This window comes from Larus michahellis, chromosome 8, assembly GCF_964199755.1.
Source record: "Larus michahellis chromosome 8, bLarMic1.1, whole genome shotgun sequence".
In the NCBI taxonomy this organism is placed as follows: Eukaryota; Metazoa; Chordata; class Aves; order Charadriiformes; family Laridae; genus Larus; species Larus michahellis.
This window is the reverse complement of record NC_133903.1, coordinates 37,090,253-37,107,136: the sequence shown is the minus strand read 5'-3', so window position 1 is coordinate 37,107,136 and position 16,884 is coordinate 37,090,253. Positions and strand designations below refer to the sequence as shown.

The 16,884-nt window shown below is 39.7% G+C and overlaps 1 protein-coding gene across 3 annotated transcripts in view; it reads right to left on the bottom strand.

Annotated features, from left to right (window-relative positions):
* DPYD (dihydropyrimidine dehydrogenase) overlaps positions 1-16,884 on the bottom strand; it is a 365,352-nt gene that overhangs the window by 137,067 nt on the left and 211,401 nt on the right. For 2 of the 3 annotated variants that reach the window (XR_012588641.1, XM_074597190.1), the window contains exon 14: positions 8,761-8,925. Coding sequence is in view for 2 of the 3 variants with exons in the window: in XM_074597190.1 (XP_074453291.1) it covers positions 8,761-8,925 (165 nt within the window). In the remaining variant the exon portion in view is untranslated. Of the gene's footprint in view, positions 1-8,760; positions 8,926-11,959; positions 12,000-16,884 lie in introns of those variants that run through there. The other variant, XM_074597191.1, reaches the window with a different exon arrangement.

The following is a 16,884-nucleotide window of genomic DNA, read 5'->3' as shown; positions in this document are numbered from 1 at the left end:
AGCTTCCCTGGAATAGGTGGAGGTATGTTGTTAATGTGTCTGCTCTTATTTCACGTCAGCTCTCTCCTCTTTCTTTTCTAGGAAGCATCTTTCTGTACTGTTATCCATCCTCCCTTTTCCTTGTGGTGAAGAATGAAGAGAAAAAGGGAAGGTGGTCATATGTTCCATGCTCCAAGGCCTCTTCCTTTCCACACACCGCAGTAATCTAATCATTGGAAACTGAGGAGTCTTGGCCATTCTTGCGCTCCACACTAGCTAGCGCCAAGTGGTTTAGTTCCTGGGCAAGGTAACCAGTATGAGTGTCTTATTCCAACCTCATCCTCCCTCTTCAGCTAGGATTTCCTCTGATGTTAAGGGACTAGACCTACTGCCAGCTTTCTGTAGTGAAAGGGATCTTTTCCATATGGTGAATTTAACAACTGCTGTGTGGGTTTTTTCACCTCCTACCAAGCATCCACGACGGCTGGCTTTGGGAAGTTTAAGCTGCAGCAATAACAACTTCTGGAGTTTTTTTAATGTGATTTGTGGATCTGAAATTCAGATAAAGGAACCCAGGTCGCTGTTCTACACTGCTGGGCACTTCCATGATACGGAGTGTGTAAGCTTCTAGGCAGCCTAGCCTGTGGCTCCCTCCGCTTGTGCTCTGTCCTTTTCAGTTCATGTGGAAAAGCATCTGGGCTTCCAGCGAGGGTCCTCTGATAGGCCTGAGAATGCATGGCGTGCACGCTCCCCACTCAGGTCCACACTGCACTGGTTGCTGTTGGTACCAAGTGAGGTCCACGTGGGCACAGCCCTACCTGGTTGCTTAGAAATCTTTTATTCTAAGTTCGTCGGTGTTGTGGCTTGTCAAAATGTCTGTGACTTACCACGTGGAGGCACACCTCAGTAGGTATTTGGAGTACGGAGTATCATTTCTTTGTGACGGAAAGGCAAAGCTACCTGTTAACAGCCCTAGGAAGAGCAGGTGTTTATGGAGAGCAGCTGGCTGACAATTTGATCTTCACTTCTTCTGACCATGACTCCTGCAAAGACGAAGATGAAAGTTCTGCCTTTCACCTCCCCTAATTACCTGTATTACAAATGCTATTCCAAATTCCCAAGTATTTCAAATTTGAGACCCAAATGGTAAAACAGACTACTACTTTTTATAACACGAATCAAGTCAGTGACTGGTACCTCGAAACGTAAATACCATGTACTCTACACAACATCCCACAGACCTCTGAACACCCATCAAAAGTAAAAGCTATAATAATGCCTGCAAAAATACACAAATTATTCCTAATACATCTAGTGAGAAATCCAACTTTGACCTCCTCACAGTGAAGCTGTGAAGTCTATGATTCCTCTATATCTTAATTTTTTTTTCCACGTAATGTCCCTTAATTTTAAGTCTCAACGGAGATCTACAGCAATTTTTAGATATTCTGGTCAATTCCTCTCAGTAACCAGATTAAAAGGTCTACTATTAGTGCAGACTTAGAGAGGGAAAAGGTTTATAAACATATAGATGTTGTTCACTGTCTGTAGATGAAACCTGCTATTAAAACCAGAGCTGGTCCTACACATAAGCTTGATACGTAGGACCCCACTTCACAGATCACTTTGGCAAACTAATCAAACCTCTCCATGTAAACTATTCAATCAAATACTACTGCTGTTGCAAATCTATTTCTACTCATAACTTCAGGAAATCTTTTTGAACATTGCATTTTTCTGCACCAAATGCCATTCACAGGGGCAAGGCACTCACTTATGCCTGTTCAATTCTATTTTTCTTGCTCTGTAACCGCTCATTTCTGTCCTCATAGAGTAGAATTAGAACAAATCTGGTTTGGTTATCTAAAGCAGCAAACAAAAAAACACCAAACACCAAAACCAAACAAAACTGGCTGCCCTATTTCATACCTCTATGGCAGAAAAAAAACTGCACGACTAAAAAAAAATAAAAAAATTACACCATTCCAGAAGATTTAAAAACATTAAAAAAAACAACCCAAAACCCAATGCTACAAAGAAGCTGGTTGTCAGTCTGGGATCCAGCGATCTGTTCTCGCACGCTCTTCAGCGTGGCTACTCCTGACAGGTGTTCCTGGGACATTCTGAACAAAATGTTGAACAAAAATATATCTTTAACAGTTTCATCCTTGAAAAGCTGATCTCTGCTGAGTAACTGTCAGAGAGACTGTCAGCAACATTCTGCAAGCAGCAGAACAAACATTAAGACGACAAGAGTTTTCAGCTTGGTTTGGGGGTCCAAAAGTACTTAATGTTTCTAGCAGAAGAGGTTTCTCAGTTCAACACGTCACGACACTGATATCTGAATCACAGAATCAGAGTCACTGCTGACAATCTGGTACCCTGTGTACATTCCTTAGAGTCATACAGCAGCCCAAACTCATTTGTGCTCAATTAGGAGGCCAACAAGTTTACTTTTAAAACTTCAGTATACTAATATAGCAATACTGAAAAATATTCAATTTGGCATCTTCTTCCAAGATCCCAGTTCTTCCTTGCAGTACAAATTTCTCAGACAGTTGCTTGGTTTTGATGGACTTCTGTTAGCCCTGTAGGGAATGACATTTCCCCTGCAATCTATTTTGTTTCATTAAGCGTTCTTTCAAAGTCCTTTATCTGTACTGCTGTGACCTCCTGAACATGCTCAGACCCAAACTAATTATCATATTGAGGTTTTTCATGAATTTGCTCACTTTTTTTATCATCTCTAGGGCACCAATTACATTTTTGGGAAGGTGGAGAAAGACTACCTGGCAACTGTGTCCATCACCTTCTTACTGAACCCTCAGTTCTCATTTTTCTGTAGAGAAGCGTTTTACCACTTTCAAAGCTTGCTCTTGTCAAGCTTGTTCTCCCCAGTGCAGATGCTAAAGAGCTTTCAGGGTAACATGAAACCTTAAAATATTTGGCCAGCTGCTAAATAGTGTAGATATATAGACATGCTTATGAGACTGGACGAACAGGGTTCTGTGTAAGCAGGTGACTTACCAACTCAAATGAGAAGGCTGAGCTATGGTAAGCAAAAAGTTTTGATGAGGAACAGCAACAGTTTGTATGCTTTTTCTGATGAAGCAAGTGCTACCACCAATATATGCCATTCCCTCACAATCACCAAAAATGATTCTCACGATTGCCAGCTTCACTGTGCACACAGCTCCTTGTTTTATTGGCACACAAAGATGTACTGCCGCTACCAGTATTCACAGTTCCCAGCACAGATAATGGCCATCTTGTAGCTAATGTCAAATATCTGAATATAAAATTTCAGCAGTAAGTTCTCTTGTAAAGCTTTATAATTTTATTTTCAACTTTCCCAGACACTTTCTATTGATTAAAGTTTGTAGACTTTTGCTAAAATAAAAGTGAATTTTTTTTTCCTGCACAATTTTCATTCCTGATCATATAAAACCATAGAATAGTTTAGGTTGGAAAAGACCTTTAAGATCATCAAGTCCAACCGTTAACCTAACACTGCCCAGTGCACCACTAAATGATGTCCCTCAGCACTACATCTACACATCTTTTAAACGCCTCCAGGGATGGTGACTCAACCACTTCCCTGGGCAGCCTGTTCCAATGTTTGACAACCCTGTCAGTGAAGAAATATTTCCTACTGACCAATCGAAACCTCCCCTGGTGCAACTTGAGGCCATTTTGTCTCATTGTACCACCTGTTACTTGGGAGAAGAGACCGACCCCCACCTCGTTAAAACCTCCTTTCAGGTAGTTGTAGAGAGTGATAAGGTCTCCCCTCAGCCTCCTCTTCTCCAGGCTAAACAATCCCAGTTCCCTCAGCTGCTCCTCATAAGACTTCTTCTCTAGACCCTTCACCAGCTTTGTTGCCCTTCTCTGGACACTCCAGAATCTCCATGTCGTTCTTATAGCGAGGGGCCCAAAACTGAACACAGTTCTTGAGATGCAGCCTCATGACTGCTGAGTACAGGGGACAATCACTTCCCTAGTCCTGCTGACCACGCTATTTCTGATAAAAGCCAGGATGCTATTGGCCTTCTTGGACACCTGGCCACTGCCAGCTCATATTCAGCTGGCTGTCAACCAATGTCCCCAGGTCCTTTTCCACCAGTCAGCTCCCCAGCCACTCTTCCCCAAGCCTGTAGTGCTGCATGGGGTTGTTGTGACCCAAGCACAGGACCTGGCACTTGGTCTCGCTGAATCTCATACCATTGGCCTTGGTCCATCGATCCAGCCTGTCCAGATCCCTCTGTAGAGCCTTCCTACCCTCAAGCAGATCAACACTCCTGCCCAACTTGGTGTCGTCTGCAACTTACAGAGGGTGCACTTGATCCCCTTGTCCAGATCATTGATAAAGATATTAAAGAGAGCTGGCCCCAATACTGAGCCCTGGGGAACACCACTTGTGACTGGCTGCCCATTGGATTTAACTCCATTCACCACCACTCTTTGGGCCCAGCCACCCAGCCAGTTTTTTACCCAGCAAAGAGTACACCCATCCAAGCCGTGAGCAGCCAGTTTCTCCAGGAGAATGCTGTGGGAAATGGCGTCAAAGGCTTTACTAAAGTCTAGGTAGACAATATCCACAGCCTTTCCCTTATCCACTAAGTGGGTCACCTTGTCACAGAAGATCAGGCTAGTCCAGCAGGGCCTGCCTTTCATAAACCCATGCTGACTGGGCCTGATCACCTGGTTGTCCTGGTTGTACACATGATGGCACTCAGGATGTTCTGCTCCATAGCCTTCCCCAGTACCTAGGTGAGACTGACAGGCCTGTAGTTCCCTGGATCCTCCTTCCAGCCCTTCCTGTAGGTGGACATCATATTTGCTAACTTCTAGTCAACTGTGACCTCCCGAGTTAGCCAGGACTACTGATAAATGATGGAAAGTGACTTGGCGAGCACTTCCTCCAGCTGCCTCAGTACCTTTGAGTGGATCCCATCTCAATGACTCAGAGTCATTGAGTTCTTCATGAGTTCTTCATGGCCAACTTAATATTTCTTAAGCAAACTGCTTTCTTGAATATACTATAAAATGCCATCTTTTCAGCCACATTTTGGCTGAAATATAGGTACCATATAATCAGGTACCTCCTTGGTAAATAAACTATGAAGGTAGGACATGTTATGGCATTAGTTCTTTTGCCCCACTATCTAAAGCACTTCAAATATTGCATGTCCAAATTATGGTCTAATCTTTTTAACACGAACTGACAACTTCATGCATTTTCTTTCTGTGGTGGGTTGACCCTGGTCAGCAGCTAAGCCCCTACCCAGCCAGTTGTTCACTCCCCACCTCCAAATCGCCCCTCTGCAATTTCAAAGCAATCTAAGCAGGCCTTAGAAAGGGAGAGTTTTCCTATTACTCATTATGAGGTTGAGATAATGTTTCTGTCACATGGGAATAGCTTTTATTGGCCTTGGCCCCAAATGTCCCTCTACAGCAGGTAGTAAAGAGAACGGACTACCAAACCATGATTATAGTTTCAGTAGTCATTTGTCTGAAACGAGTAGTAATTAAATTTCAATCTGAAAATTCTGATTATTGAAATTTTTCTTTCACTTTTTTCTTGAGCCTTAGATTAATATAGCACTTTACAAAAACCTTTTTGGGGGGAGTGGAGATGCAAAATTTTCCAATAAGGTGTCAGCTTTATACTAATTCAGAAGCAATATTTTAATATTACATTTAAGTCTAAGAAATAAAATAATTGTTCCATCTCTTCTCACTGTCAAATTCTCAGTCTCTACTACTAAAGAACAAAAAAAATCCATCTTCTCCCGATTAATAATTAAACAGAATGACAAATCCTGTGGTATCAGATGCTATGGGTCACCATAAGACAGAAAAATGTAAATACAAATACTTAATAGATTCTCATAAAAAAAACCTCAGTTAACCACGTAAAGAAGATGTTTGGATATCAGAAAGAGAGGCCAATATAAGTAAAACTACAGTATCTGGGAGAGTATAAAGATGACAACGAATACAAACCGATCAATTTTCTTCTCGCTTTCACAACTCTCTGACTGAAAGGTTGTTTTCTTGGTATGTAGGAAAGCAGTGGACATGGTGTTTTTAAAACTGCATCCTTTGAAAATTTAACAATAAACAACACAGAATAATACCATATATTTTAAATGGTCTCAGACAAATTGCTGAGACGACGACAGAAGTACTAGAAGGAAAACAATCCCATTTTTAACTGCAAATCATTTTAACGGAGAAGCATCTGATTTTAAATAAAAAAATAAATCATCTTGGGCCTGTACTGTGCATACCTTCTAATTTCTTAATTATTAAATATTAAATTAACTCAAGTCCCACATTGAAACATCAAAGCTTTTGATGATACTTCACAAGCAAACATACAAAATCCAGATACTTGTTCTTTCTGCCTTCTCTTCTGCTTGGACCCTCACAAATATTTAATTCACTGCCAGTGGCACTGAAGCAAGTTTCTGCTGGTGGCGTGTTTTGCCCTAGTCTACCCCTAGTCCACCTGAAGTGGATTTAGGGTCAGAAGGAGAAGGTAATAGAAGAGAAGACTGAGAAAGACTGCCAGTCAGAGATAATTGCAAGCTACAAGAAAGAATCAGGAGTCAGAAGAGCCAAAGAATGAGGCCACCCACTACAGGGTGAAGACAGCACAAGGGAGATGCTAGTTCCTGATCTACAGAGGCAACATGTCACCGTTACGTGACATTATCCACTGGACTGTGCCTGGTGGTCCTCTTTTGCACTACCTCTTGCAAAAATTAGTTTAAATTTTAGGCTTTGTTGGGGGAATTTAGCTCTTTTTATGTTATCGTTCGCTTCTTCCTAATGGCATGAGATAGGATGATGTCGTGAGGTAGCTATTTTGCTCATATCCTTTCCATCTGTAAGATAAACACTACCTTAAATTACTTGTATTACATAGCAAAAGTACTTATGTATAAATTTTGATTTGTTTTTAATATTTACTGTAACAAGGTGCAGTTTTTTACTGTAATTACTTGTGTCCTCATCTTTGTTTGGCTTTCATTCAAGCAGAAAATGTCATTCTTTGCTTGTTAATTAAGTTCACCCAAACAGTTCTCAAAAACTGTTTCTGGTTTTAATAAAATCCCCCAAAACCCATCAAGTTTAAAAAGGCTTTCTAGAGGAATGAACAAGAATTGGTGGGGAAAAAAAAAATCTGCAAGCTCTAATTATACAGAATATTTCAAAATAAGCACCAAGAAACTTCTACTCAGTGAACAAAAATCCATTTTCTGTTAGCAACAAATTTACCATTATAATTATGACAGTTGTTAGATGAGTTCACAGGCAGATTTTAAAAATCCTTGTGAGCAAAGCCAAGGTCTACTGCTGGGTGCTGCTTCTCCCGTGCCCACGCAGGCGTTACCAACCTCAAAGATGCCACAGCAGCAGCCACAGCCAACGTGCAGGAGCTGAATGCACATTCTCAAAGCAATAACTCACATAGTGAGGGATGATCAGAAGATGCTCACCCCGGGAACTATGGAAGAGTGAGACTTCTTCATCCCACACAAGTGGCTAGGTCTCAGAAAATTCAAATTTTCCCTTTGAAATTGTTGCTAGCGCTTTTCCTCACAGAAGAGAACGGTTTGGTCTCAAGCACGAAATGCTGCGAAAGTTTTTTGGTGAAGACTGCAATGGGAGACCATTCCCACAGCAGAAATGTCCAACAGTCTGCCTGCATGCAATATCCAGGACTTTGTCACAGAATGTTAAAATCCGAAATCAGAGAATTAGTATTATCTTTCAGTTCAGACTTTCACTATTATGAAGCCCAGTCACAGTAAATAAAGTGACAGGGACCTCAGCAAAGCAGCACACAGTCCATCCATAGTGAAGTAGGATACTAAACATGCAGCATTTAACTTTTACTAACAATACAATGGGTTTAAACATTTTTATACTTGCCAATGTGCACATTTAAACTCCAGGAATAAGAAAAAAAGCCAACTGATTGTCTTCATGCAATAATATATTCAGCAACATTCACTTATTTTTTTCATAGCTGAACCACGGAGGTAACAACTTCAAGACAGAAGATATGTAGGCTCTGGGATTTCTAGCTGTATCCATTCAAAATAATGACTGAGGTGAATTTTACTTAGTGCCTCGCTGTTCTTATTCACTAGAACAGTAACTGAAAATCATTTATGCTAGCTAGCTGGCATCATTGCTCCCAACTTTGATTATCACCTTCTAGCCAGATATTCCCCATAGGCAAGATGGCTTTAACAAAACTCTATCCTTGTAGTTAAGTTAACTTTAAGTCAGTATTGTTTTTTTTCTCCTAAAGCAGCCAATTGCTTATAAAAATATTAGAAGTATCTTTCACATTTGGCTTAAGAATGAAAAGAACAAAGATTCTTTTTATAATCAAATTCAATTCACAATGAAAATTATTATTTTAAGTTATATCTTTAAACACCTCAAATACAAAATCATTCACAGCAGAACCAACAAGCGTCCACACTGGGATCAGCTCTTTCCCTTGGTATTATCTATTCGAATGTAAACATCAGCCTAACTAAAAAATCATGACAGTTGTCTGTTTGTGGAACAGTCATTTCACAGAATTTTCTGTCATAAAGATTATTTGGATGGGCTTTTCTGTTTTTTAATAACATACTCGTATGTCAATAAAGCAATTGGCATTCTATTTAATAAATATTAAATAGGTGAGTTTTCACAGATCTATAAGCTGGAGATTTTAAGTATGTTGCATCTTTATGACTGAGTGGTACTTACATGGTTTGGAAAGTCAGCCTTCAGTTCCGCAATACTTCTACACCAATACGCTGCTGTTTTCTCACTGATCAGTTCAATGTTTAGGAAGGAGCCTTGGCCTGGGCCGTACATAGGACCTGAAGTAATTCCACGCACAATCCTCGGAGAAACATTGGTCACAATATCCTGCAAAACAGTGAAACCTTTCAGATTGGTTTTGTAAAGTGAAGCATACATATATCAATTATGCCTATGAAATAACATAAACATATCAGTTGTTTTAAAAATGTACTGTTACTATGAGTAAAAACTACAATTATAGGCCAGTTCTCTAAATTAGCAAATTCTCTAATTAGATTCTCTACATCAGAGGAGAAAAACGTTTGCTGTGTGTTTGAAATGGTAAGTAAACTATCAAGAAAACGCCAATATGGGGCACCTATAAACTGCCATACAAAACATTATTTAAATAAAGCTTTTGTGTTGGGTAGAGGGCAAACAAGACTTTGTGTAAAAACCTGTGTAGGTCTCAGTCATGTAACTGCATACATGTGAACTATCCTCCCCAAAGACAATCAAATTCCATGTCCCACACTAACAGGTGATGTGCTGCCCCCCAGGCTCTCCGATGAAAAGTCAGGGTAAGAGGTCCAGTCACCAGCAAAAGTGTACCAGTGGGCAAAAGTTCACAAATGAAATGATATGACTAAAAGAGACCAGAATAAAAAAATAAAACCAAAAATCATGCAAACTAAGATCAGTATTATAAAGCACGATGTTTCTGAAGGTCAACATGAGGTTAACAAACAATTCTGAAACATACAGTAAACATGCAAAATGTTGACTTGTTTAGTAGTCTTAATTAAGCTGCAATGTCACCGTATCTATATTAACAAAGAACCATAAATTCTGACATTATTTAAAACTAAAGAGAAACATAGATGGCAAAATGTTCCTTTTGCCAATTTCCAATTAAAAATAATTTTGAGTAAAGGTCATTTATTTACAAATGTATCAGAATTATTTGTTTAAGTACCCCTCCTCACCATCTTGTCATTTTTAGTGAGATAACATGAACCTCCATTAGTATATAGCAATTAAGGTCAATTTACATATTTTAATTAAGAACCATCCCATATAAAACAATTAGGGTAATAGGCATACTAACTGGATTTCATAACATTTGGACGTTTTTCCAACTAGATAGACAGGAAACCTTAATTAGCATTAATTAGCACTGATCTGCATATGTTTGATAAGGCATACCCTTGCCACAAAAGATTATTTATTCCTGAATCTGCCAAATGCTGCAGTTACAGAGGATAAAGGGACTTTTCTTCACATTGTATGTAAATTTGAGGTAATCATCTGCTTACAAAGTTGAATTAATTATTATACAGTAAATATGTACTAATATTTTATACTAATAGATAATTATATGTCCATTTACATATATAGAAATCACCACAAAGTAATCTCCCCAGTTCATCTATTTTCAGGCCTAATAAGTCTGGAACATGGACAGCACAACAATCCCAAATTTTCCTATTATAATATTTTCCCTTCATCACAAAACCCTCACCTCCTTCTCAACAGTTAAGTTATATTTTCAGAAAAAAAATAATTCAGAACATTTTCCGAGTGCATGCAAACCAAAACACTTCCCTCACTCCCCCCAAAAATTACAAAAATTGCAGTTTATGCAGAAGAACCATTTACACCAGTTTGCTCCATATTATCCTCTTGAGTGTTTCACTCCTTTTGAATTGCCTCAGAGGAGCTTGTGCTTTGACTTCATCCCAGAAAGCTGTTCCTACAGACAGGACGGTGCTATCACATCATCCAGCATGAGAAAACACGCAAAGTCAATGACTTAGAAGCTGGCAATCTGACCTTACTCCTGCAAGCACGGGGTGCACATGGTCATTTTCCAACAGATGGGAGTTACTTTGACCATGCTGCAAGTGACTATGAGTTTCCCTTTTCTGACTCCAAAGCAGTCAGAAGCAAAGCCGCTCCAGTAGTACTGCTCTAAGCCTGAGCTAACAGCCTGTCTGTTGCTAGGAACTATTATTTTTAGGTTCAGTGCAAATTATGATAAGACGTACGTGGTACGATTTTCATCTTGTATGTGTGTACGTGTACACACATGTGTACGTGTGTATGCCTGACAATGCTTGGAGCCACCTCTGGTACTGTTTGTTACCTTCCTACGTGCGTGTTTTGTTGTTCTTCCAGCCTCTCTCATTTTACTACTGGTAAGAGTTCAAAGACTGAGATATTACAGCCTAGATTATATCTCTTGCGGAATGCTCACAAAGCCTCAGTCTGCTTCCACGCAAAAACACTCTGAAGTTTTTGTATCTGCTGTGGGTCTCCAGGCAATCTCTTCTCTCTTCTAAGAACAGAGAACCCTGTTTAGACCCTGCGACTGCTACCGAATCCCTGTGGCTTTGACTCGCTCTTTCCCAGACTCAGTCATAGCTGACATCTGAGGGACAATTTATCTCTCCAGGATGCCACCAAGTTGAATCAGGTAACGCACAGACTTGGCAAAGTGTCTCAAAAGCAGCCGCTCTTCACTTTAATGTCCACAGGAGATACACAGAGGCACATGAAACAGTAAACACACATACAACTCTCTGCCTACATGTCCTCACTCTTGAATTTTCCTTGAGATTTTGTGAGATCCTCTTTGGTGCTCAGGGACCTTCCCCTCCCGTCCCCCACCAGCAGACAGCTGCTCCCTCGAATGGCGCCTTCCACTGCCTCCCCACTGCCTCTGTGTCACAGGACCCCTCCGCTGTGTCCATGCATCGCTTTATGTTTCCTGACCAAGCTGCTTCTGCTTCCAAAAATCCTTCCTGGCTTTGAAATACAAACATTACCACCTGGCTGCTTTGTCTTGATTCCTCCTGAGAGGGATATGCTGTTCCTATTTAAGATCCCATTCCTTGTTTGCCTCTCCTAGCTCAGAGTAAGCTAGATGGAGAGACTCTGTAACGACTGACACGCTGGCACCTCTCCTGTCTCTTGTTAGCACATGACAGCCCCAGACACAAGGAGACTCACAGTTCACGGAAGCAAAATGGAATTTATAACTTATGTGATGATTCAAGGAATCTGTCTATGTACACACAGAATAAAATCACACAAGTGACAGAAACGAAAATTGTTTCTTTGAGATGAGTGTGAAATACCTACACAGAACTTGCCTTACCATCATCTTCCTCTTCACTCTCCTGCCACGTCTACGAAAGCTAAACAGGGAGAGAGTTAGGCAAAGGATCTATTAGCGGGGCTTAGCCAACTTCACATCCTTCAGTCTTAAAAGTGACTTTTACATGGTATCACAGGTTCTTTCACTAAGATGGGCAATTCTTGTGGCTGGCCAATTGTTACTGCTGTCTCCAAAACAGCAGGTAAGGTCAGAGCAGCTGAAGCAGCCATAGTGCTCCAGCCCACGGGGTTTGTGACAGACCATCTTCTGGTGTTTTAATCGAATACTGATTTTCGCTGTTTGTAGGAATTGTCCGGCCAAATGCTGGCATTCATCACTCCTTTTCTTTCCCGAAACCCCAGCTTTTCCTTTTTTCCCAGCTACGCACACAACCCTTTTAATGTTAATAAAAATTGCTGTGTGCATACAAAGCCAAATGGAACCGGAGTAAGAAGCCTGACAGGAAGTACTTCAAGGTTTGAACCTGAAAACTTTTTTGATTCTAAAGAAAAGCTGCCTGCTATAAGAGAGATGACCTGACGGATGAGTTGGTCTGGTTCCTGCATGCAGTTGAAAGTAGAGGTCCACATACAGGAATAGGAGAATGTCCCCAAACTCCAAGTACCAAGTACCTTACCTCCCCACATGATGGAAGCAATAAACAGCCCTTGGGAAAAATAGCACAAAGCTTTCGTGTACTCTGAAGACCAAGGATAGAAGACTTGCAATAAAGAGCAACTAGAGGAGAACAAAGCTTATATCTGAGCACACTAAAAGACACAGCTATGGAAAAAATGACTAAAAAAATCATTGGCAAAGGTAAACAGAATAGCCCACAGAAAATTGATTTGTTTTGTAGGGAAATCTTGCAAATTAATGTAGATTTGGGGATTAGGGAAACTGTATTCAGTACTAGATTACAGCAAAACAACTTGGTTTGGGGAAGTTAATGGAAATGAAGAGAAACAGTGACAACAAATAGAATCAAGGACCAACTGTGAATCATGAATATTTCAGTTACTGAATTTCTTCTTTTGCCTCAAAAGCTGATTCTTTTCCCCAGGAGAGCACAGCAGAAACAATAATATCAATCCCTCAAATACATGTAGCCCAGGACATCACCTAAGAAAGTGGTGTTACACAGATAAAAGCACCAATATCCTGCTGCTTTTGGATTCCTCTTTCCTGCTTATGAGCAATTCTGGTATTCTGGTAACTTGAGACTGAGTTAATTTGCATTACACATATATTTCTGTTCCTCTTGATTAATTAATCAACACACTAAAAAAAAAAAAAAAGCAAGACCCCAGGCATTGATCAGGCCCCATTTGCTCTAATAATCTCTGAACTCTGCAATCAGATCATTGCATTCTAAACTACTTAAGTCTAATGGGCTGGGAGGTCTGAGACAACATCTTAAAGCCCAAACACTCAGCACTTTTTAGTCAGTTCAATTTAAATAAAGGTGCAAATGAATCCATCAGCCCAAGCTTTACTGTTCACTCTAAAAGTTGTTTTTGCTTCACACTGTCCACATTTGCAGTTAACAATTGCCATAGAATTTTGTATTGCAAAAACACGGCCAGGCTGTTTAAGCTGAGAGAGAGAGACCGTTATGTTTGGGCAGCAGGGACATTTTGAATTTTAAAGGACCCAAAGGGGAGTCCAGCACTGTGTTAGATCCTGCAATAAGCACATTCATTGTGTTGTTTCTCCTAAACTAATCAGCAGAGAAATAATTCACATTGTGAATATTAACGTTGTCATCTGTGGGCGTGGAAGTTAATGACTCGTAGAAATGAATCAAGCCATTCACCTCTCTCTCAGAGTTATTGTTTTAGGGGCATCAAGAAGACAGCTCTTCATTAACTGGGTTCACATTTTTATTTCATAACCATGGCTCCTAGAAACTAAAAAAAAAGTTTGGAGAAAAATGTGTAAAGAGGTCAGTTGCAGGAATGTATAAAAACAGTCTCCCAAAAGGTATACCACAGCCTCATGCCTATTCAATTAATGTAGTTATATTACGCAAACATAGTAAAAAGAACCAGAAGCATAAATCTATATGATTTTTCCTATCAAAGCTCTGATGTGTTTCTATTGATTTGCAGAGCTTGAAGCATTTTTTTACCATTTTTCCCCAAATATTACAGCTAATAGTATCTTAATGAGCACTTGAAATAATAAAGTTGCTTACGGTATTAACCTATTGTACAAGTATTCACTCCTGAAAGTACAGGTGTTCTGCAATGTAAATATCTGCAGCACAATTAAGGTTTTGAATAAGATTTTTGGATTTTAAAAATACATTTAATCACACTATACCAAGTGTTAACACATGTTTTCTTCACTCCGAGAGGCTTCTATGAGACGCAGAGAACTTGCCTTGCAGCATTGGCCCCCAAAGTCAATGAAAGTCACTGCACACTCCAAATTAAGCTTTTCTCGTCTTTAACTTATGAAAGCAGATAGGAATTAGTGACCTTTGTCAGTTTCTTTTCATTAATATGAGAAAAAGATTTAACACAGTGAGCAGATTACTACTTTTTACAAAGTTAATTTAGTTGACCTTTCTTTCTTCTAGGGAGGGCGAGCATTATACTTGCCAAGCGGAGTGTGCATCTCTGCGTTCCCGGGGTTACTACTTATTAAGTGTCAATATGAACACCATGGCAGCCACACTGGCCTCTTTTTGAAGAAGAGGTATTACCTTATTAAGGTAATTTTAGTCAAGTATCTGAAAACAGCATACTTAAAGTTAGTAGACAGTAAACTGCAATGTAAAAAAAGCCTAAATGTAAGTGTCTACTATGTCCAATATACCACCTTCTTTCCTTGAACAACAAAGCACAATAGCTGAAAAATGCAGGTATTTAAGCAAATTATGATGTACTCCTTTTCCCCAGATTTTCAAAGATGTATTGAAAAGGCTGTAAAGATTTCAAAATCCAGTTTGTGTGAAATGTTTTAGAGCTTATTTTCTAAATGCTTTAATCAACACCCCAACATCAAGATTCAGTTTTCCCTACAGCTTCCGCTAATTACAGTAGAACTTGATGTACACTTTCAACCTATGGAAAAATATGGAGAAGGAGACATCGCCCTTTTCTGCCTAATATCGCAGTTGTTAAAGCATTCTGGAAATCTGGCTCACTGCTGTTGCACACCCTCATAGACACGAACAGCATCACAGACTTATGTCCTCGTAATTCCCTGCCAACTCTCACTCAAGGTCTTGTGATGATTTGCCTCTTCTGTGACTCAGCTGTCTAGCCAGACTGTGTCTAGTATCACCCCTTCTGGAGTCTTAACCATCCACAAAAGGCAAGTGAAACCTGAAGCAACAATACCACTTCACACAGCACCATTCCTATACGTCCTTTCGGAGTTGTTCCTCACCTTCTCTCCTCCACCTCAGCTGAGACACGTGACATTTCTGTAGGGTTCCTCTTCTGAGGTCCAAAGCACTGACTTACTCTCCCAAATTTCCTCAAGCTCAGAATTTTTTCCAGTTCAGCTTGTCAGGTTCCTTTTAACAGGAAGCTAAATGCACAGCAAGGACCTCTATAAAACCATTCCATCCGGTACAACCATGCAGATTAACGACTCATTTCCTTATCTGCTAGAGTAGGATTTTTACAACATATAGTGAGACTTACTGGCCTATGGAGCAAGGAAAGTAAATTTGCTTATGATTTCTGCCCATGGAGGTTTGACGTAGCCATCGGCACCTTCCAAGTGCACAAACCACAGTTATGTTGCAGACAATGTTGCCTGTTGAATTTGTAACACTTGTATTTAGCATTTTATTTTAGTGAGGGATTGGGCCAGACTTTACTCTTCTTTGTATGAGTGCAAAACCTCAGCAAAGTCACTTCCTCACACTCCCCTTCTCTTTCCTTCAGTGAATACGGAAGCATTTTTTAAAAACTGAAACCACCTTCACAGAAAAACTTATCTCAGAACATCCCACCATGCAGAAACTGCTCTAATCTCTCCACCACCAGATATGAGAAATTTAGTACCATAAAGACACCTCCATTTTTCACTGTTTTTGTGAATGAAGTCTAGATCTAGCCCTCTCTTTCCTCTTCATTGCTTTCCTTTTCTTGAAGACAAGAGAGCATGTAATCATAAAATGATGTAAAATAATTATTTTTCAATTTTCTCTCACCAAAATAAGAACTGAATTTAAAAATCTGTTACTTCTTCAGCTTTCCAGGATTGTTAACATTGGTGATTTAAAGCATCAATGTTCTGATCTCTCCATTAGTACAGAACAGATCTTGAAAAAGATCCTTGCTCTTCCTTATAAATTACACTTCTTCAGCTTTTACACACAAGATCTAGTATGCTATAGAGGCGAAAAGGATACTTAAAAAAATATTCTTATCTGTCCTTTAATGGCTGTTTGTCGTGTGTTTGCAAAGATGAAAGTACCCAAATCTGTACGTATCTTATATCCCTAAGCCTGGAGTAAAAACAGTGCTTGTAAATCTTCCTTAATATTCTACTCTATTTCTAGGCTGAGTAAGCTGAGTTATGCAAGCTATTTTTAAAAAAAAAATAGACTGTTACCTCATAAGTGTTTTTACAACATTAAACTATCCCATTTGAGTTTATTAAACCAATTTAACACTACAGCTCCAGCAAGCAAGCTAGCTTTCCAAATCAGTAAGTTAGCACAGGAGACTGCAGCCCCATAAGGGAAAAAGCAATGTGTCAGGATTTTGGAGAAAATCTGCCGAAGCACTCATATTGTGTGAAAGACAAATGACAAGTTAGAGATTTAGTTACCACATATTTGATGTTTTTCTATACTGTCTCATTAGTGCTTTAAGATTTAACCGTGAGAGCCCATGAGAAACTTCAAAATTTACAGACATTGAACCTAATTTCTACTTAAGCTTTTATCACTGCTGCTT